General features: G+C 37.8%; 1 protein-coding gene across 2 annotated transcripts in view; it reads left to right on the forward strand.

Moving 5' to 3' along the window:
• LOC122795869 (leucine-zipper-like transcriptional regulator 1) overlaps positions 1 to 24,210 on the forward strand; it is a 1,318,154-nt gene that overhangs the window by 359,324 nt on the left and 934,620 nt on the right. For both annotated transcript variants that reach the window (XM_044064282.1, XM_044064283.1), the window contains one exon: positions 7,057 to 7,142. In XM_044064282.1, coding sequence (XP_043920217.1) covers positions 7,057 to 7,142 — 86 coding nt within the window. The remainder of the gene's footprint in view (positions 1 to 7,056; positions 7,143 to 24,210) is intronic.

Consider the following 24,210-nt stretch of genomic DNA (forward strand, 5'->3'; position numbering starts at 1 on the left):
ACGTTCTCACATACTCAACTAAAGCTACACTTGCCACTACTTATTTCCTCCCCACACTTTTTTATGGTACTCCCATCTATACTAATCTTCAGAGATCACAAAAATCAAAACTTGAACAATGCTATAGAACAGCTGCTAAATTTGCAATAACTACCTGTTTCAGAACCCAGCACTGTATAGAACTAAAAAGCCTAAATTGGTTAGAACTAACATATACACAGCTTCTTACCCCCTATAAAATTATCCAGAATCCATCTGCTTGTCTACACCAAAGGGCCAGCTGCTCAACCTCCCATCTGTATGCAGACTCATCACCATTCCTGATGAGCCCAATACTGGTTGCATCATCCATGTATTTAATAAGTTTGACAGAGGGGTCATTAGAGGTATAGTCATAAGTGTAGAGGAAGAATAGCAGTGGGGAGAGCACACATCCCTGTGGGGCACCCGTATTGATCGTGCGATAGCGAGATGTAAATTTCCCCAGTTTCACCTGCTGTTTCCTATTGGTCAGAAATATGGTGATTTATTGACAGAGGGAGGCAGGAATGGAAAGCTGGGAGAGTTTCAATTGAAGAAGTTCCAGAATTATTGTATTAAATGCAGAGCTAAAGTCCACAAACAGAATCCTTGCATATGTCCCTGGGTTGTCCAGATGTTGCAAGATATAGTGCAGGTCCATATTAACTGCATCATCCACTGAACTGCTAACACCAGCCTCTCAAAAGTCTTCATGATCACTGACGTCAAAGCAACAGACCTGTAGTCATTCAGTCCTGTTATACTAGAATTTTTTTAGGGACAGGAATGATTGTGGCTTGTTTGAAACATAAGGGAACTTCATACAGCATTAATGATTTATTAAAAATTTGACTTAAAATAGGAGCCAGTTGATCAGTACAGATTCTTAAACAAGAGGGGTGAAACCCCATTTGGAGCTGCTGCTTTCTTAATGTCCTGTCTTTTAAAAAAACAACACACACATCCTCTTCAGAGATTATTATTGTAGGTTGCATGTGAAAATGTGTGGAAGAGAGAGTAATATAAGTCTAAACACTGAGAGAGCTAGTGACAGTGTCATTTGTAGCCTGAGGGTTATCAACCATGCAGTAAAAAGCATTCAAGTCATCAGCCAGCTGGTAATTAGCTGCAGTGTAGGGGGGATGGTTTCCTGTAGTTTGTAATGTTTTGTAGACCTTTCCACACATAGAGGATCATTGGCTACAAACTGTTTTTTTTTTCAGCTTTTCAGAATAGTTCTTTTTAACCACTTTGGTTTGTTTTGTCAGTGTGTTCCTTGTTTTCCACACATTTTCTTTGGCTGACAAAGTTTGCAGACGACTGCAAACTGGGCGCCATAGTGGAAAGTGCATCGGACACGGATATCCTTCAGAAGGGACTCACGGAAACAGATAGCTGGTGCCAGAGCCATGGCCTGAAGTTAAACGCCAAAAAATGTATAGTCATACCCTTCGGGAAAAACAAGGTAACCCCAAGCTACCATATAGGTGTCAATCCACTAAGCACAGAAGAGGTTATCAGGGACCTGGGGACCCAGGTTGACAGTGGCCTTTCTTTTGACACTCACGTTGCTAAAGTGGTTAGAAAGACCTTCTACATTGCCCACCTGATCATGAAGGGATTCACATCCAGATCTAGTGAGGTCATTATTCCCCTGTACTCTTCACTTATCAGACCAATGATTGAGTACAATGCCTCATTCAGGATGTATCTCACCCAACATCTGCAGCAATTGGAGAGACCCCAAAAGTTCCTCACCAAAAGGATAAAGGGACTCCAAAATCTGTCATATGCTGCCAGATTGAAGAAACTCCATCTCTATTCAGTCGCATACCGTCTACTCAGAGGTGACATGTGCCTGGAATTAATGGACATGCTCCACCTCAAAAAATCCAAATCCACCAAAACCACTAGAGCAAGCGACTTAAATCTTAGCACGGATATAAATAGGATGTGCTGGAGGGATAGATTTATCACTCAGAGACTCCCTATGCTGTGGAATAAAATCCCAGTCCATGTGAGGCAGAGCACCTCGCTGGCTCTGTTCAAGAGAAATCTTGACCTGTGGATGGGAGATCGTAGGTTTACCCCGGGAATCATCTCTGTGTCACTGCTGGACAGAGGCACAACAAACTAATGGGCACAGTATGTTTTCATATAAGGGGTGGCGTAAGCCACAAAACTTTGGGCTAGGCTTATAAATGCCTTAGGGCAGATAGCCTAGTATAAACCTATGAACCTATGAACCTATATATAGTTCATAGTTCATAGTTGTATACTAGGCTAATGACCACCGGGGCCTTTACAAGCCTAGCCATACAATCCAACTCAATTTGTGTCCTTATGTATCACAGGCATTTATTGGGGGGAGGGTATGTTAGTTAGGAAGTCTCTAGACCATGCCCTTATCTATAAATTGGATGATACAGAATGATTTTCTTATTACCTTGGCCATATGGTGGTCAAATTAATACACTTTCTTTGCAATCCTGCCAGTAAAACTAGCACCATTGCCATTTAACTCTCAGCACTGTACAAATTATGACTGAATTTGCATTCTGAAGCAACAAGTTTGTTTTGAAGAACAGAAAACAGGTTTGATGCAATGCATAGACCATGATCGCACAACATAGCCAACAGTATTCATAGGGGACACATTTCAAATAATTTACAAAACACAGTGGAGTATGAAAACCTCACTACTCACCATGTAGTCAATGGCTTTCTTCATTGTTAAATTTGAACAACAGTAATGTGGCAGTATACCACAAAAAAGAGGAAAAAAATACTTCAACAACAGAGTACTCATAATGCTCTTTTGTACCCACTGCCCTGAAGAATGCTACCCATATGGATGCTGCAATTTACCTTAGTTTCTAATATTGCTTGACATTCCACCAGAACACATCTCAGATGTACATCATCCAGCTCTACCCATCCTAAACCCTGAAATTTCTTGAGAAACAATAGGAGAATCCTATAAAAGCCTGCGCCTGATTTGAGATCCTCACCATTATTCTTTATGCCTTTGCCATTCACTATACAGGTGAGAGGTATACGATGATAGATGTGAGGAATCTTGATGAATGGATAGGAGATTGTAGGTTTACCTCAGGTATCACTTCTGTGTCACTGTTAGACAGAGGCACAGTATACTAACCTCGAAAAAGGGCATAGCAAAATTCATTTAAAATGGGTGGCGAAAGCCAAACACACTCTGGCTAGGCTTATAAATGCCCTAGGGCAGATAGCCTAGTATGAACCTATGAACTACTGCCATTTACCCCAAAACAATGCATAATGAAACATTCCAATACGTCTGTAAAAAAAAAAAAAAAAAAAAAAACACTTTTTTTGGTTAAAAAGAAAAAAAAAATTCTTACGTATAGTGTCAGTTGACCAAGCACCACACAGCATTGCCCACAAGTAACACTGCATGCATCAATTATTATCAGTGAAATTTTTGCTGCTTCACTTTCATTCAGTAAATGTTATGGTGCAGCCATATAGCATAGGGGTTCCCATACTACTGCTGCTCTCAGCTGACCACCATCACTATTGTCAGTGGTGAAAGGAATAATAACAAGAGATACACAGTCATCATGGGCAGTTGCTCACTAAATTGATGCATGATCACATTGTGCAGAATGTAACATATAGTAAACATCCTGACTGCAGTATCTGAGTCATACTAAAGGGCACCCCAGACGTATCCAAGGAATGGAAACAGGCTTTCAGCAGACCAAACACTTATTCATTAACTATGTTTGGGGCAGGGCAGTGTTGAAGTCCTCCTCAGCAGCTCCTCTATGGTTACTGACTGGTGTCATTAGCAAACGTTCCAGTGGGTAGCCTGCATCACCTGTAAATCAAAAAAGGGAGTGGAGGTATAACAAAAAGGGGTAAATTTACTCAATACATTTTTCAGCATACATGTACAGAAATTAGTATGATTAGAAAAAGTTTTCACTTACCAATAAGATGACCATGGGGTATCCTTCTATGCAGGAATATGCAGCAGAGTGAGCTTGTGTGCCACATGTGAGAATGATAGACAATGGCAGGATGCTAAACCAACATGTTAGTGATATATTCCCATGCATTACACTACCTGATGATTGATGGAATGGCAGTTATTTCTGTTCTGGTAATATGCCCCTCCCTCATGGATGGGGCCCTAATGGCAACTTAGGAGTAATCTAATGCACAAAGCATGCCAGAAAAGCATGCCGCCCTGTAGAAGGCATGGATTGCACTGGGTCAGTCCTAAAGTGACACCATGGAATAGAGGTACTGATCCACATGTGCTAAAAATATGTCAAGACACTATCAAAGTATCCTTAAGGCAGAAGCCTGTGAGATACTCAACATATGCCCTGTTTGTCTCTGGATGATCCCTGTGGCATGTATAGTAAGGGTTAGATGGGTCTATGTTTACCGATCAAATGAAACGTTCATCAAACAGCTACTCATCGAACACTAAGCATCGAAAGTCCATTTTATCAGTCATATCATTGTAAATAAAATCATCAGATATTTATGGTTGTCCAACATCATGAATGTCCAATGATGCTGTAAAGTAAAACTAAACAAAACCAATGTTCATAAATACACCTTTTCAAATGCACACTGCATTTTGTAAGTTAAACAAAACCTTTTATAAATTTGCCTTTTTCCCCACTGTAGTGCGATCTCAGAATTGGTATATATAGTTGGGGGGGTGCCGGCCTCCTCATTGGGGGGTGTGGGAGGCACAGCCCCCCACCTGAGTGGATTACACTACTTATATACCACATTTGTATATGGGACAATTATACCCAAAAGTATGCATTTAATATAAAGTAAAACTGGATAGTATGCCTTGTCTTCAATAAAACAAATTAAATCAACTCGTTCAACATACTATTTTAATAAACTATTTAATTTTATAATTAAGATATCACAGCAAATCTATATTAATAATATCAGCATATTTAGTATGATGGGTACAGTTACTACGTGCTATTTCCTTGTTGTTGGCCAGCTATGAAAGTTCACTGATTTTATTTACAGTGATACTACTGTTTAATAAAATGGACATTTGATGTTGTGTTTGAGTAACCGTTTGATGAATGTTTCATTCAGTTGGTAAACACAGACCCAGGTTACACATACCCTGGCATCTACAAGTATAAAAAGACAACTCCCCTGCCCAGTCCTTGTCAATCGGCCATACAAACTCAATAAAGCCCAAATTATATTCCTGTCTGCTCTAAATCTACCAAGAATTTCTTGGTCAACAAAGTTAAAATGAGTCAGTATTTGTCCACTTCTTTGACTTCTTGGCCAGCAGGTACCACTGGGCACTTGCTGATTTGTCACAGCTGAGACAAGCAGCTCACAATCGGCAATAGGCAGGCTAGCAGCAACACTAAGCATCTTCACAGATTGCAAAGTAGATATAAAAGGTGTGAATACACTTTTTATAAGGCTTGCACCACTATGCATAAAAGAGAGACTATAGATCACACAAGGAAAGCTGCCTAATTTACATAAGATAGTGGCATAATTTCCATTTAATCCTCATTTATATCATTAGTACTTAATTTGCATAAATTATTACATAATGCATTAAAACTGCTGCAGTGAAGCAGCACTGCTGTCTATGAAGTGACTTGTATGCACAGCCAACATTAACTCCCGCTGCACCTAAGCAGAATGACTATGAATACTACCCATGTTCTATGACAACACTGGCTAGATTATGTAATACTCCTTTGATATGGATTTTTTTCAAGGGGGAAGGATTTTAACAATTTCCTCAAAAATTCAAGTATATGTAAGTGAAGAAACAAGTGCAGTAACTGTGTTCTATGCGTGGGTACATCTATCACCATAACTAATATATTTTTATACCAATATATCAACTAGCTGGAACCATTTTCTTCAGAAGGTGCTCATACAATAGGTAACTCAACATGAGTCACCCACGCTTCTCATTGTATTCAGTTTTCATGCATGCCACCATCGCTTGTGCTTATGTTATTAATTTCTGTAAAATTTATGAAATTCAGTAGAAATCTAGGTGCTTTTAAACCCTTGTCGTAAAATTCTGGAGACAAGCTGACAATAATTTTTATTCAATCACAAGCACTGTAGTTAATTCTAATAATTCAGTAAACAGAAGCATGATTTTAGAGCATGTTTTATAAACTGGACTGATGAAGACTATTTTGTTGTAGGACTGACTCTGATTCGAAATGAGCAATTTATCTTCTCATGTGGAGTATATCCCACCCCTTATCCTAGTAAGACCTGGAGACCTCATCACTTTGAACTCAGTCCTGTTTCTTCCCATGTCACAATACCTGCCACCTGTTCTTCTTGAGGACATTTTTTTTCATAGAAGTTCATACAGATTAATGTAATTATGTCTTATGGTAAATTCATATTAGGGCAATGTATGTGTTTTAGGGTGCAAATGTCATTGATTCAAGCAACCTTCTTTCATTGGCCTTTGTTGGCCGGTGATGCTCACATGTACATTACCATTTACCTCTGGCTATGCCTATCTCAAAATTGTGAAATGATGATATAGCATTCTCTATAAACAGTTCAATGCTATCAATGAAAGTTTGTATTTAGTCTGAATAAAATAAATAAACATGCTTAATAATACTGCAACTCAGTTCTGAACTGATGTACATTAGGCATGTTGAGGACTCCAGACAACTGTTCCAAAGGTATCATTACAGCTATGTTACTATAACTGAGTGCCTATGCAAATCTCCACTAAACAAATGATGTAAACATCTGTCATAAATTGGTTTATTTATTGCTGTGCTAAATTGTTATATAATGTATATAGAACAGTGTTTTATACTAAAACGATGTACTATTTTTGTGTCTGTGCTATATATGGGCTAACTTAGCATTTCCATGTGAAGACTGACAATCTTCATAAACTGATGAATGGTATAGTCATTATCTCATAGTAGTATTTATAAACCCTGCATGTTTTAGTATTAATATGAGGCCATATGTGCTTAATGACAGCTACATTCACATGGCAGCTCTATGAAGTGAAAGGTGATGTACCAGACAGCAGAGCTTACCACACATCCACACCCCATCATGACAAGGTAAATGCAATATATTTTCATTAAGCTATTTCAACATATAATGCCTTAGAAAATAAAAAAAAATGTATACAAAAATATAACTAAGGAATTGTTTTCATTAAACTGGCTAACTGTCTCTAGTCCATTTGGTATTTTTGAGACCCATTTAGAATGGATCAGGATAAAATGTTAGGAATGATTTTCATAAACCAAGACTTTTAATGTTTCTTATTTCATTATATAGACTGTTATAAAGCGACATGAATCACCCCATGTTTTCAATTGTATTCAATTTTTGTCATTTATGAGTTAATTTGGCATTTCCATATCAATACAGTGAAGACGGTGCTCTAGGAAGTTAGTTTGCAAGTACCATTGAAAGCCAATGGTGATTTAATATGTTTCACAATTTCCCTAATGAGAGAGAGATAAGTGACACAAAGGCTGAATCTCAGGAGTCCTTATATAAGAAATCATGTCTTCAGTATGGCTGTAGGGTGAATGGGAGTGAAATCATAGGGTGTGACCCTGAATTAAGGCATTGTAATGGCAGAAATTATACATATGTAGTAAGAAAATAAAATACCAATTGTTTCCAAAGATAGTAGCCACGAAGATATTGGCAAAAAGTATGGTTTCAGTGACAAAAGAAATAGATTAGACTAATATAGTTAGAGCTTAATTAGGTTTATGAATAGAGGCATGGGATAGTCCAAAAAGAGGAAAAGGGTAAAACTGCACCAAAATGAAATTACATAGCAATTCTGGCACTTTATATCAAGGAAAAAAGGAAGGGTGACAATGCAGGCAGATACCAGCTTTATGCATCTTTTTGGTTTATTTATGTACGTATATATTCTTGATTGTGATTTAATTTTAAATTATTTTTTAACCAGATATCTAAGCTTGCCCATATAGCCTTTTTAGTTTCAACCTAGGCAACAAGACAGGAAAAAATGTATTAAAAAGGTGTTCAATTTATATGCAACATAATGAGGTAATATGTCAATTTTAACTGCATTACAACATAAGATTGTAAGATATACAGAACTCAGATAAACATTAATACATCACAAAACCAAAAGCTATGGATGTCACATATACAATATACAGAAAATGTCATGATAACAGAAAAGAAGATAAAACAAAAGTTGAGTAAAAAGTAAAATAAGAATGAATGTTAGAATGAAGGAAGGAAGAAAAGTATGAAAGGGTGGGTGGGGAAGACGGTGGGAGTAGGTTGCACCAGAAAGTGAGAAAGTTAAATCTGTAATCTGCACTTAGAACCAGTTCAGAACTGAATTAAGAGTGAAGGTAATGATAGCTATGGTTACATGTGTTAGCTGATATTCAACTGACCATGATACAAAGTGCATTTATAAAAGCAAGACTTTTTAAGTATTTTTTAAGTTTGTTCTGAAGGTGTAATATTTATTTTTTATTCTGATATTCTCTGTTAGGTGATACCAGTTAGAAGAAATAATTTCTCCAAAGCTTTTCTTACCAACTTCCTTCATGAATTTGGGTCTTTGTAGCATTAAGCATTATTAATATTAATTCTTAAGTTTTATGGGGCATTTCTAATACTTTGCTTAAGTCATTCACTAGAGTGAAGCTCTGCAAGTTGTACTCTAACCTCCAATGATTGCATCCTGAGATTTTTGACAAAATTAAGTTATGTTCTCTCATTTCAAACAAGTATTGGGTTACTAAAGACATGTAAATGGAAAATTGTTCAGCAGAAACAAATCATTACAGTGGTAGTGTTCATTAGTTTCAAGGTCTTAAACTAGATTTTATTAGTCATAATAAGGACAGTAAATGTTAATTTATACAATATTTTTACAATGTCTCAGTAACAACTCAAACTATACACATACAGTCAGCAACATTTCATTTGTCCATCTATAAGCTTTCATATGAGAACAAGCAGTTCTGTCTCTGTTACTTGATTTTTTGAGATATTTAGAAGATTATGAAAATTGTATACATTTTAAATTAATATGACCAACAAAAACATATCCTTAACAGCACTAAACAGAGGTCAAATAACAATGATCATCATGTAAGCTTTAAGATAAAATCTTTCAACAGCTTGTATGTAACATGGATTTGGAATTATTTATGTAAATATGAACAGGCTATATTAGGTGCATAGCGGTGTTAGTATGAAATAACTACAGAAACACCTGGTGGATTCACTAGCCTATAATGAGATTTGAGTTACTCAGTAACTTTGTTGCAAGAAGCAAAATGTGAGAAAAGAGATAATGAGGGGAAACTGTTTGATGTCCGAAGGAGATTCCAGTGATATTCAGTGTTGCATGCTACTGATAAGCATCTGAAGAGTTAGTTATCAGTGGTTTGAATTAGCTCAGTGTTTTGATTAGATCTGAAGTAATGGTTGGAAGTTAGAAGAAACAACAATATTTTTATCTATGTCTGGAATATGTTCTCTAGACAACTCAAAGCAATAATCACATTTACTCTGCCACCTTCCTTGATATGTCAAAAGCCTTTGACTCTGTATCCCATCAAATACTCCTAAACAAACTTGCCTCTCTCAGTTTCAGTTCCAGTACACTTCAATGGTTCCACAGCTACCTCTCTAGCTGTAAACAAGCCACCTTATGGGAACATAAACTATCACCTCTTTTACCTATCACTGTTGACGTTCCACAAGGCTCTGTCTTAGGCCCACTTCTTTTTATCATCTTTACCAATGATTTCTACACTGCAGCATCACCTGCCTCTATCATTAATTATGCTTATGATGCCTCCCTTATCTGCTCTGCCTCCTCCATAAATTAACTCCAACTAAAGTCTCAGACTACCCTTAATAACATTGAAAAATACCTCTCTGACCACCAATTGATTCTAAACCCAAACAAGAACAAACATATGATGTTTTCTAATTCCTCCAATAAAAAACAAAAAAATAATCTCTCTATCTTTGCCTCTAATGGTACAAAAATTGAACATGTGGAATATACTAAACTCCTCAGTGTTACCCTAGAATGTAACCTAAAATTTGACAGACATATCACTTTAGCAATCAAAAAAGTCCACACAAAATTAGGTATTCTCTATATGGCTAACCCATATCTTACCAACCATGCAAGAATAGCTACTGCCAATACTCACCTATTTTCCACCCTTCTCTATTGTTCACAAGTCTTCACAAACCTTCATAAATCTGACCTAAATAACCTAGAAGATTGCTATAATAAAACTGCCAAATTTGCCACTGACCTTCCCCACAGAGCTCACCATTGTATAGCCCTACAAAAACTAAACTGGATTGAACTTCCAAACTTATTTGCCCTAAACCAGCTAATAGTAGCTCACTCCATCTTTCATAACCCCGACTATTGCCCAGCCTTATCTAACTTCATACAACCCTATTCCAATCTTACCTCACTCAGATCTGCTGATAAAAACTTGCTCAAAGTTATCAAAACCCATAACACTTAATGGTGATTCTTTATACAGCTACTCCATAGCCAAAACTTGCAATTCCCTTCCCCAGCATTTGCTGCCTATACCAATACCCATGGCTTCAAACAGCTCCTCACAAATTATTTTCCAATCACTGGCTATGCTCCTGTACTACCCCTGACTAAGCAAACACAATTCCCTCCTACTGTGTCTTTTTCTACCTATGTAACTCAATATTCTTTTATTCGATTTTTGTTTGTTGGTATCATATTTTTTTACTTTTCTGGATTGAGGTGAGTCTTTTTCAACATGTAAAAATAATTGGATTTTATACTGTACTATATTACTGTGTAAACTTCTTAGTAATCTTTTATACTATAAGTAGCATATCTAAGTATAATTATTGTAACTTTTTGGGAGCTTTTCTCCCCGGGTCTCTGCTGAAAATGGGCTTGTTTTTTAGCCCAGTCAGATACTACCCAGTTACCAAATGTAAATAAATAAATGTATGTTATACTTTGCATGCTCCATATATCCCTTACTACATCACTTCTCTAAAACAATATGCATATAATCAACTTCTGCCATTTATCATCTCCATTAGACATCTACTCAAGTTTGCCTTGTGAGCGAATGATGCTGAATGGATATTAGATTAAAAAGTGTAAAAGATTTTTTGGGTGGAAAGCAGACAAATCCCAGTCTAAATAAATAAATAAATACATTTGTTTTCATTTATCTCCTAACCTATCAATTCATTCCATTTATTTCTCAGGCTGGTCCTTTGTAAATACACTTCCTGTCCTTATAACATTATAAGATAATTTAAGTTTCTTTCTGAATATCTGATAATCTTTCTGAATTATAACATTATTGAATCCTTATTTTTCTCTATTGCCCTGTATTTATGCAAATATTATTGCAATAGTATTCTTATTCTGTTCGTATTGTCAACATGGTATCTTGTTACTTGCATTCTGCCTATTTATCTCTTTATAGTATATCAATTTCTCCCCATCTTTATCCCATACGTCTATCAACAGTAAATTATATTCCTGCCCACTCTGGCCTTCCAAAGAGTTGCCCATCCTTTATCATGGTTAAGCTTGATTCACAGGTTCTGCCCAGCAGACCCATATTGTAATTTCTACTTACTCCTCCATTTCCCAGATAATATGTCCAGTCTTGCAGGTTCATCCCAGAATCAGATAGGATGGAGATGCATTCCAGATGCTGACATCTGCTGTTTTAGCATAGCTTAGTATTCCAAGGCTCTTAGGTCTCCCTTAGCCTTACGGGCTATAAGCTTACTTCTGTTTATTCTTAATATGCATGAATTCCAAAAATAAACTCTGCAATAATTTTCTGAAACATATTAATATATACACAATTTTATGTAAGCAATGGATTAAAAAGAAAATTTGGGGCAGGTCTTTCACTTTGACTGCTTGACGTTTGTCAGAGCATTGATAACACTTAAAGTTTTCCAGCTTGCCATCTTTGCCTTATTTTCTTTCACTGCCACCTTACAAATTAATTCCAGCAGTTTATTTCTATTTCCTACCATATACATACCCATTTGGTTATATTACTGCAGTACTGCTAATGGCAAATTATTCTTACTTGCAGCTAAGCCCTCAGACCATTTGCTATTCAATGGGAAATTGCACTCTGCTCCCTGAACAGTGCTAACCCTTTGATTTTCTCAAACTGCTGCATGATATTGATAAAATCATGTATAGCATCAAAAGGGTTCTTAATTCAAAGGACTGTAGTTCATGTTGACCTAGTATTCTCAAATAATGGGATAGAAGACCACTCTCTCACACATCATGATCAGTATTATCACTAATATGAATAGGCATGGGGCTGAGGGACAGTCTTGTCTACTGATCTGCTGTAATGGAAAACATGATGAGGAAATACCATTAGCTGATACTGTAGCTGCAGATCTAGTATATAACAAGTTGCACTTCCTAATAAATGAATACTGGACTCCATATTTTCATCACAGCTTTCCAAATTTATTGCCATTTAAGTGCATCAAAAGGATTGTTAAAATCTAATAGGCTAGCTGCTGTCGAAACTTCAGCCAGGACACTTACCCCCTGTTCATTTAACCATAGATAAGTCAAATCTGGACATCCATTCTGCTTTCTGCAAACTATGTTACCTATTATTTATCAAATATCCCATCACTCTTTACATAAAGATTGATAATATTTTAGTATATATTTTCTTCTCTAGTTGAGGTATAGGACGATGCTTCATGCCATCTGTATGATATTTGCCTGGTTTAGGTACTTGAACAATGTTTGCTAACATAGTAGGTTCAGGCAGCCATCCCCTTTCCTCATCCTTAAAAAAGAGCCTATGTCTCAATGGTATAAGGATGAAATTAAATTTCTTGTATAAATCCATATCAAACCATTATGACCAGATGCTTTACCACCAGACAAAATACCTATAGATCTATGTATTTCCCAGCTGATATATATACCTCCAAGAATGATCTGTCCTGTTCTCTAATTATAGGTTATTCTGTAGCACATCTTGACATGTTCCCTTATAGCTGTTCATGATATGCCTTCCCCTTCTTTTTAACCTCTAAAATCTACTACTCCACTGTTGTACTGTCTGGAATTTGGTCTCTGACTTAAGCAGAAAATGGTCTATTTCCCAACACCTAGTATTGTGACCAAATCTAATATCAATTTACACTACACTATAGGTTACCCAGTTTACAATCTATGAACCAGTAGTCTATACAACTGGCCTTTCATTTTAACTCCAACAAATGTATAGTCTCTAACTGACAAGTGCATGCTCCCCAAATATCAATTAACCCCATATTAGTTATTAATCAATTCAAAATCCTTGTAGATCTAAGTAATTTGATTCCTATGTGGTTATTTTTTTCATTACTGAATCAAGGTCATTATTAAAATCATTAATCTTGAGTTATATTGTCTCACCTTACTGACAGTATCAATGACACCTTGCAGGCACACAGTTCTGCCTTTGGTAGGACCATAAGATTCTCAGTATTAGTTCCCATTTGCAGGAATGCACCTTTAAAATTAATTATCGACACTGCTTATCCTAAACAGTTTTAGATAAAGTCCATCCTAACTGTTGTTAAATCAGTCTTGCAGTTCCTTTTAGATAATCTAGAACGTCAAGTCTTAGCCATTTATGTCCAATACATAATATTCACCTCATCTACCATCCTTTAATTTAGTTTCCTGTAAGAAATTTACTAATGCTCCTGTCTTAATTTGCTCCTAACTATGGATCTCATTTAAGGTTTACCCACTCTCTTTGCATTCCATTGTATACAAATCATTACCATTTCTACCATACTTATTTCTAAAAAGTTGATTCCCTGAGACAGTACTCTTCCTGGTTTGAGTATAAACATTACAGAAAATAAAAAATCACTGATATACACAAGTAGAAAATAAACTAGGTAGGGGACTATACCAAGTATTATCTGCAAAACTATTTAGTACTCTCATATAAAAATAACTTGTGATACAAGCACCTTTAAAATCCATTATCTTTATATAGACACAATACTACAGGCAAGGATACCAGGAAGAAAATGAAATTCACCCTATGCAGGTGACTGAATTAACTTGCTTTTGTAAGAAAAAATTAAAAACAGTCCCTTGCAAAGCCCATTACTATTACTTTATGTATTAACTTTAACATCAAAATCCATTCCCTATATTAATAAGAAAATTGATGTATATGATTTCCCCTATCTCCTCATTTCACAGACTTGGACATAAGAATGACATGAAGTTGTGTAAGTTTTTTTATATGCCTAAAATCAGGGTCACCACTGTTTTAATAGTGACCACATAAAAAGAAGATAGCCTTGTAAATCTATAGCTCAAACATTTGCTTCTTATTTTCTGCATACAACTTGCAAAAATAAAATGCTGACAATACATGCCACAAGTAACAGTTACAGAAAATGAACCACTTTTTTAATATATTGAAGTCACCTTGGCATTGATTCTTGAGACTAATCCAGTCTAAGCAACTTTCCACCCATGCTGGATAAGCTACCGTCCAAATGAATCAAGCCTGCTGGTATTGAATCCCGGGTAATAATATTCAGCTCCATTGTACTATCTTCCTCCAAATATTCTACTTCTGCTAAGGGGCAAAACTGTTGCTGGTGGAAATTTTGCCTCAGAAAGTTTCTTGTGTAGTTTGTATATGACTTCTTCAATCCAACTGAGTATTGCTCTTGAGCTTTGTTCCCCCTCATTGTTACTGGTTATTTGGTAGGAGAAGCAGGAATTGACCAATCTCTTTTATTTTTCAGACCATAGTACTTCTTTAAATTATAATTAGTTAAGCTGTCTTTACAAATGATCCCAATTCTCATTTGCCAGTTTTGCTTCTATAGACATTAAAAAAAATAAATATGGTTATTGACAATCACATTAAGGGTACCTAGAAATTTTAGTTTTACTTGTTTTCATCTTGTAGCACTAGATCCTGACATCTTCTGATTATTAAGGCAAAGACTTCCCATTTGTAGATTAGCTGCATACTATAGTCTGCAGTAACTCTAACAAAGAAGTCCCATGCTTTAGTCTGCAGTAACTCAAACATCCTGCAGTAACTCTAACAGAGCAGCTTCATGCTGTAGTCTGCAGTAGCTGTACACAATCTGCAGTAGCTCTAACAGAGAAGCTCCATGCTGTAGTCTGCAGTAACTCTAACAGCCTGCAGTAACTCTAACAGAGAAGCTTCATGCTGTAGTCTGCAGTAGCTGTACACAATCTGCAGTAGCTCTAACAGAGAAGCTCCATGCTGTAGTCTACAATAACTCTAACAGCCTGCAGTAACTCTAACAGAGAAGCTCCATACTGTAGTCTGCAGTAGCTCTAACAGTCTGCAGTAGCTCTAACAGAGAAGCTCCATGCTGTAGTCTACAATAACTCTAATAACAGCCTGCAGTAACTCTAACAGAGAAGCTCCATACTGTAGTCTGCAGTAGCTCTAACAGTCTGCAGTAGCTCTAACAGAGAAGCTCCATGTTGTAGTCTGGAGTCTGCAGTCTGCAGTAGCTCTAACAGAGAAGCTTCATGCTGTAGTCAGCAGTAACTCTAACAGAGCAGTTCCATGCTGTAGTCTGCAGTAACTCTAGCAGTCTGTAGTAACTCTAACAGGGAAGCTTCGTGCTGTAGTCTGCAGTTACCCTAACAGAGAAGCTCCATGTTGTAGTCTGCAGTCTGCAGTTACTCTAACAGAGAAGCTCCATGTTGTAGTCTGCAGTCTGCAGTAACTCTTAACAGAGAAGCTCCATGCTGTAGTCTGCAGTTACTCTAACAGAGCAGTTCCATGTTGTAGTCTGCAGTAACTCTAACAGTGAAGTTCCATGCTGTAGTCTTCAGTAACTCTAGCAGTCTGTAGTAACTCTAACAGGGAAGCTTCATGCTGTAGTCTGCAGTTACTCTAACAGAGAAGCTCCATGTTGTAGTCTGCAGTCTGCAGTTACTCTAACAGAGAAGCTCCATGTTGTAGTCTGCAGTCTGCAGTAACTCTTAACAGAGAAGTGCCATGCTGTAGTCTGTAGTTACTCTAACAGAGCAGCTCCTCAGTCTTTCTTTTTGGCTTGAGCTCTCTTTCTTTCCTAAGAATGTTTCGGTTTCTGGCATTGCAGTAATAATAAACTGTCTCAGCATATTGGGTTTTGGAAATATGGGATAACCCTGTGAGCTCACTCCATAACCGGGACAATGTTGAGTTTTCAGCAGCCCATACAACTTTTTTCTAATGAACACCATTGGGTTTTCTTTCTAAGGCCCCAATTTAAGATCAAGGGCCTCAATTTAGGAATAATGTTAAACAATAAAATGCATTTTAATCATGCCATTCAGCAGAAAAAAATAGGTAAAAATTACTTTTGGGGATCACAAAACGAGTTTTTTTGCAGGGGAGAAGTCTCCCTGTACCCCCAATTTAGGGATGACCCCCATACTCTCCAGCGTATGTATACCAATGCTAAGGTGACAAATCAACTGGGAAAGATGTAACCTCAAATATCATTGAAAGCTGTTTATTGAACATCATACTTATAACAAATTATATTTTAATATAATCTGCAACTTGACAAGCTTCCATAAAGTTATTATACCTCAAATGGTATTTCATTTCCTCAAGATGGACCCCTAGTTTCAAAGAAATTAGCTGCAGATGCTGGATATCTCTCAAGTGTGATGCCACAACAGTTTTGTGATTGATCAACTACTTTGGTTTGCACTGATAATTTTTCTTTCAGTAGCTGCAATGAACTTTCATAACTGGCCATAGTGATTTTAGCTTTTTGAATGTCTCCCATTAACATTTGAGTCATTGTATTGAGAGATTCCACATAGGCCATTATGTCCTTGATATCTTTTATTGGCTGTGATACTCATTCTTCTATTACTGCCTCCACAAGGTGCTCCATCAGAGAAAATCATGATTTTTTTCTAAACATCCGTCATTGAACTCGGCTTTCATTTCAGCCAAAACATATACCACTCAGTGACTGATAAGGGCAACAGTGATAGCTGGCTCTAAAATTAAATTTCATTCAAATAATCCCATATTGCTCTCTGGGTGACTCATGAGTTAACTGCTTCTCATAATGAATTTTCATGAATGTCCTCAATTTCAATCCATTTCAAGATATTTTAACCAAAAGCCTATTATTTTTAATTTTGTAAAGGAGTAAATTATGATTAGCTTAGCCCTTTTAGGGTCTATTAAAAGACCAGCTGTGAGATCTTGTTTTTCAATATTAGTGTAGATTGCAGTGATAGCATTGTAATCCTCTCTGATACCCAATTTGCGATTCTGTTAGGAAGCCTTATCTGTATCTTTGTTCTTCAGTTTGAGTATGTGTTACTTTTTTTCCATACCTTTGTTAAATGAACAAGAGTTTGCAATAGGCCTGTAATCAGAGGGAGAGGTGAGGTTTGTATTTCTGGATCATGGAATAACGACAATATGCTTGAAATGGTCAGAAAGAATTCTTGTAGTTAGTGTCAGGTTAAATCATCCTGCAAAAGGCTTTGAAATTTTTGAGGCAGTTATGCAAAGACTAGAAGGCTGAACTCAGTGTTAATGGATTTTTTTTGTTTATTTTTTTTTTCTGAAGTGAAAAGTGACAAAGATGTCTGTACAGATTGAGTTTGAACTTGTGTTTTAGGAATTATATTAATTTGACCGAGAAGTCATGGTTTGTTTAGATGTTATAAACAAACATGTCTCATTTATTAAGATCTGTTAGCTTACTACTAGAGTACGATGAAGTCCCAATATTAGGCATGCCTTTTATAAATGAGCAGAATAGTTTAGACTGTGAGACAAGTAAGAGCTACTTGCTTCTTGGATAGTATGATTTGGCTTGAACTATTCTTGAGTAATGGTATTTGCATAGAGTAAGTTATTATGTTTGAAACTGTTGCCTGATGTCTTCCATTTCTGACAAACTAAATTCTCAAGCATCATTTCTTTACATATTTCACAAGTGATCCGTAGTCATCATTAATAAGATTTACATCTTATTTCTTTTTGTGATAAGAAAATGTCTCATAATGATGAGAGAAAATCTATCACAAAACAGTATAAAGTATCTTTGAGTGGTGATCTTTATAAGCTATGTAAAGACCTGTTAACAATACTGAATTCAGTGAAAAAGACATTGTCCTTTGTTTCTAAAATATTTATTGCAAGTAGTAGCATGGGTTGTTCTTTCTCACTTTTAAAATAGAAGATAGAAGGTAAAAGAAAGTGGTCAGTAACAGAAGATGGTAAGTTTTCATTTGCTTGCATTTAAGAATGATGTTTGTAATCATGTCCAAATGGGTACAGATTCCTGTTTTTGGGTTGGGTAATGTGCTGTATATACTGTAATGGTCCCTACTCTGGGCCAGCAACCAAGGAAACCCAATTCTCACCACTGACACTGGTGAGGGACAGTCAGTAGGAGCAAAGATGGATACATACAGTATTTTCAGATGCAGCTCTCTGCCACTAGCACAGTTTCCCTTAAGAGCACACAGGGAGCACACTCCCAACCTGGGGCTGGACTCACTTTCTCTCTTCAGGCCCTAAACAAGACTCCACGCTGACCACTTTGGAGCTCTGTGTCCCTGTTCCCAGTAGCTGACACACACACTTGGATATTTTATTTTCATACACACACACACACACACACACACACACACACACACACACACACGGGAGAGTTTGGCATATATTTACTAGCTGTGTCCCTGCTGTGCAGGCTATCAGGTAATTACACTGCCACCAGTCAACTACTCTAAGGCTGTTACAAGTGTACCCAATTATACTGAGAAAAATGAATAGTAATGCAAATGATAGAGTTTGACCAATGCAGCAAGACTTTCAGAAGCAGCCACAGTGTCACTAAAATAATCATAAGTACTCTCAAGATGTTAAAAGTATTCTCTAAAAGACCAGCCAAAATTAAACTTATAGAAATATTTAACAATGAAAAATAAAATAGAAAATATGAGAATACTGAATATCTAGTTACAATAAACACCAGAATTTCAATCACAGGGATACATAAAAATAACACAGTTGGATAGATTTACACAGATGCAGAGAAACAATACTTAATTAATCTCACCATATTTTCCTAATTGACTAAAAAATTACTGTTTCCTGGTTACTTACTAAAGCAAGGCAAGATGAAGTATGTTGAGTTGCTTACTACAACAAGGCAAGGTGAGGTGTGAGGTTGTGTGAGATATCTGTGAGAGATCTTTCCTGTCAGATTCTAAAAAACAAAGTGCCGCTGTGAGAGTTCCAGAAAATCTCTCTCTAATATCTAAAAACATAATTTCAGTGCTTTTTATAAAATGACATCACATCTGGTCTCCTAACTTTGGTACAATACATACCCAGAGCTTCGCTAAAATCTATTGCAGGATCTGAAAGCTATAAAACAATTTCAAAAACTTCCAACCTTCCAGGGTAGCAATTACTTCATCTGTAAGGACAATACAGAAAGATTCCTAGTCCTGGTTTTCCCAGATATTTTTGCCTGTGGCTGCAATCAGACTTTTAAGATAAAATATTTATGGCCTAAACAAATCCACTTAATTTTCAACCTTTTTCAAACTTAGTTAGACTGAGATTAACCTCTTCCATTTCAGAATTCTCTGTTAAAGCATATACATTTGGTCAGTTATAATAATACTGTCTGACATAAATGTATATCTCTTTCTGTCCAGCAGGACCCACTATTGATGTGTTTTTAATACAAGCAACTTTACAAATACATTTTAACACAAGCATCTGCACAAATCAGTGTGTTAGACAAATGACATAAAATTCTTTACAAAACTCCAGCTAGCTATGCTGGCATATATTACACATGCACTGCCCTACTCTCCCTGGCACAGATGGCACAACCTCATATCATCACATCTCTCCCCCCTTTGAAGACTCAAGCTAGTTTTTCAAGTGACCCTGGAAAACCATTGTTGAGAGAAATGGGCCTGTCTGGGAACACATTAACCTGTACACTGTCTTGAGAACCCATCTGTGTTGGCATTGCTGACCCCCCTATGGTGCTGCACTGTCATTTCATATGACTGCAACTTTAGGCTTCGCCTTAATAACTTGACATTTTGCTGGGTGGCATTATGTAACCATGTTAAGGGACTGAGGTCGGTAACCACAGTGAATTTCCTTCCATACAGAAAGGACTGAAATTTCCACAGTACCCATACTATGGCTAGACATTCTTCTTCTACAGCTGCATAACATTCATCCCTGGGTTGGTGTCTACAGCTGAGATATACAACTGGGTGCTCTTCTCCTTCTAAGGAAACCTGTCTGACTACAACCCACACCCCATGGCTTGAAGCAACAATTTTTTTTGCTTTAATTTGGACTAGCTAACATAAGAGGTCTTCCCAAATCCCCTTTAAGCTTTTGGAATGCCTGTTCCTGCCTTCTGCCTAGCAGGTTTACCATGTAATTAACATCACTGACCTTCATTACCACTTTGAAGGGTCCCTCTTAAGCTGCCTGCAGCTTATTGTGACTGACAGGAATGAGCAGCATAACCTGCTGTCCCACAGCATACTCTCAGGCTTGAGCACTCCATTCATACCAGACCATTTTCTGGTGTTGAACTCCTACCAGGTTCTCCTAGGCCAAGTCCCTGAGCTCCATAAGCCTTCCCCTGAGGTTTAGGACACATGCCACAACAGACATCTAGTGGGATCAACACTCACCCTCCCACTCATCATGAATCAAATCTAAAGGACCCCTCACCCTATGCCCATACAACAACTCAAAGGGTGAAAAGCCTGTGAATTCCTGGGGTACCTCCCTGTATGCAAACAGCAGATGGGGCAAATATTTGTCACACTCTCTCTTAAACTAGTCTGAAAATGCCTGTAGCATGGTCCTTAGTGTAGCATTTACCCTATCCACAAGGCTATTCATCTGGGGTGATAGGAAGTGGTCTGTAGGTGCTTCACCCTACAGCACTTCCACAGACCAACCAACAGGTCTGACATGAAATTGGCACCTCTGTTAGTCAGTATTTCTCTCGAGAAACCTACCCTGCTGAAAGTCCCTAACAAAGCATTTACCACCGTCTCTGCCTTGATGGAGGACATAGCCACTGCTTCAGGGTACCTAGTTACATAAGCTACTACCATCAGAATATACTTCTTCCCTGTGGAACTTGGGGTACTCAGAGACCCCACAATATCCATAGCTAACCTCTGAAATAGATCTTCAGTTACAGACAAAGCCATCAAAGGAGCTTTGACCTTGTCTCCTGCCTTACCTACATTTTGGTACTGCTCATAGATCCTGCAGTACCCTGTTACATCCCTTCCAATCCCAGGCCAATAAAAGTTCTGCATAATATGTCTCTTGGTATGCTTTATGTCCATATGACCTGAAAAAAAAATGTCATGGGCTATGGCTAGAAGTGCCAGATGGTAGGTTCTGGGCACTACCAACTGCTGTATTACCTCACCATCTAGTCCTCCCTCAAGGGTCCACTCTCTATACTGTAACACTTTGTTCCAGTATACAGACACCCCTTTTCCTTGAGAATCAGGTATCTCCTTAACTACCTCCCTCAAGCCATGTAAGGTAGGGTCTGAAGCCTGATCCTGTCTCGACTGTACATTTGTGACCCTTCCCAGCTCCCTTTCCGCAGGAAGCCTGATATCTTTTGAGAACGGTGCTTCACTGTCAGCTTGGGTACTACCACTCACCTCTGTCCTTGAAGTCACCCTGTCCATGGGAACATCAGTACCTACCAGCAGCTGTGGGTCACTTTCAGACTTCCTGCTACAAGTAAGCTCCCTTGCTGAAATAGCCACATCACCAGCCCCAGCTTCAGGTGTAGGGTCTGTCTGGATCTTCCCCAGGCTACCAGACTCACATGCTTGTCTCCAAGCCTGACCTGTGTGTAACTGCATCCACACAAGGTACTGCATTATGAAAATCATTTCCTATCAAGACATCTGCAAGGATATCCTCAAACACACCTACCTGCTCCCTTCCTTTTCCACCTTCCCAGTCAAGGTGAACCCTAGTCAAAGGTATTTGGAATGGGATCCCTCCTAAAGCTCTGACTGGAGTGGACTGCCTACACAAGTACTGCTCCTCTTTAACTATTGCAGGCTTCACAATGGTTATTTCAAAGGCTGTGTCTCTCTTAGCAGTGGCCTGTCTTCCATCCACTAAGGTAGGATACAAATGCTGGTGATAGTTTGGTACCCCTGTTGTTTCCAGACAACTTACCACTGGCATGCTGTTATTCCCACTTGCTGGTTCCCTGACCTTTTTTCCCCACCTTGCTTCAGTGGACATTTGTATGCTACATGGCCCCTCTGGTTACATTTAAAACATCTAACCCTTGATCCTGGATGTGTGCCTGAACTAGTGGCTTCCTCTGTTACTGGTGGACTCTGTTGGGGTGGTTTAGGCTGCCCACCATGGGTACCCTTATATCCGTGTGGGGATACTCACCACTGTACCAATGTGGAAGACACTCAAGCAGCCCTAGATATCCTCTTCTTGTGCGGTGGTGCCCTGATTGCTAAGCAGAGATCCCCTTTTCTGCCCAGCTCACCTGCAGAGTTACACTCCTGGTCTGCCAACCAGATTCTCATGTCTTCAGGCAAAGTGCTAAGGGCTTGTTCCCTTACCAAAAGGTCTGCCAGCCTTTCAAAAGTGGTGACCTGACTCCACTCATCCATGTATGAAAATAAGTGGTTACCTCAGCAGTATAATCACTGTCAAAGGAAAAAACTTCAAAGACCAATACATGTAAGGTTCAGGTTAAGGCACTTTTAATTCTTGCAGCAAGGAAACAAAAACATGCAAAAATACAGAGTTTGTCTGATTAGTAACAGGAAGTGAAACCATTCTTATACTGTTTTACAAGACATTGCCTTCTAAAGCTGACATAATCAAATACAAGCCTACAATATTGTTTTTCACAGTAGATATTGTTCATGATTTTCTGCTGACATGACATTACATTACTAGATTTGTGAGAAACTTTTTGAAAAATAACATGGACTTGGAGACCACTAGCTAGTTACAATTATTTCTACAGTGCTGTGTTACATTTCAAGGTACTCTGCTAATTCAAGCACAAAGCAAACACAGATTATCATTCATATTCTTCAAGCAGTCTTTGTTCTACTTATCTATCCTTCCTGCAGCTGTGTATGTTCTCATAGCACAAACAGAGCTAATTGTCTAAGTTTAATAACATTATAGAAATGGTATTGTTCTATTCATTATTTTCCTAACCAAGCAGAAAATCATCTGCTTCTCAGTAAATTTCCAAAGGCATAACCAAGATTTCAGCTGTGCTGACAAAATACAAGGTCAGAAAGCATGGTCAGAAAGCATTCGAGTTTATATGGATTTATGCAGTATGAAACAAAATAAATGTGTTAACCCTTTTGGGCTTTTAAAAGCACTAATAAACACATTAATACATATTATTCTAACATTTCCCCCTATTAATACTTTTATTTTACTTTCAAAAGCATAAACAGTTTGTTTCTTCTCCTAACCTCTTCCACTCAGGATTTGCAGTTAAGAGAGTCATTCAGTTTAAACTTATGAAAGTGTTTCAGTCTTCAACAGTTCTTCAAACGCAGTACTTTGATACAAGGTTTCAGAAACCAACATGTCTATAAAATCTTTGAACAATCTTTTCATGCAGGGGATGCCACAACAAACACATACTCCCAACAGGAGCATACCTACACAAATTGCAATCAAGATGTTCATTAGGATGGTACCCCAACCCCCCCCAAACCATTTCTGGAAAAAGTCCATCAGTGGGTTTGGGCCTGGTTTGGTCATGGCCGACACTTGCTGAATCACCTCAAGATGGTTGTCTATCTCGTGCTGGTTGTCAGGAATGTATGAACAGCACTCTTCTTGGATTAAAGAGCACGTACCACCTCTCACCGCTAGGGTGAAGTCAATAGCCATGCGGTTTTGAAGCACCACAGTTCTCATAATATTCAGTTCATCAGTTACTAATTCGAGAGCGGAAACATTTGCATTGCTCATTACTTTGAGGAGTTTAGACAGTTTTCTCAGCTCC

Source organism: Protopterus annectens, chromosome 2.part2, assembly GCF_019279795.1.
Source record: "Protopterus annectens isolate FY-2018-M chromosome 2.part2, PAN1.0, whole genome shotgun sequence".
NCBI lineage: Eukaryota > Metazoa > Chordata > Ceratodontiformes > Protopteridae > Protopterus > Protopterus annectens.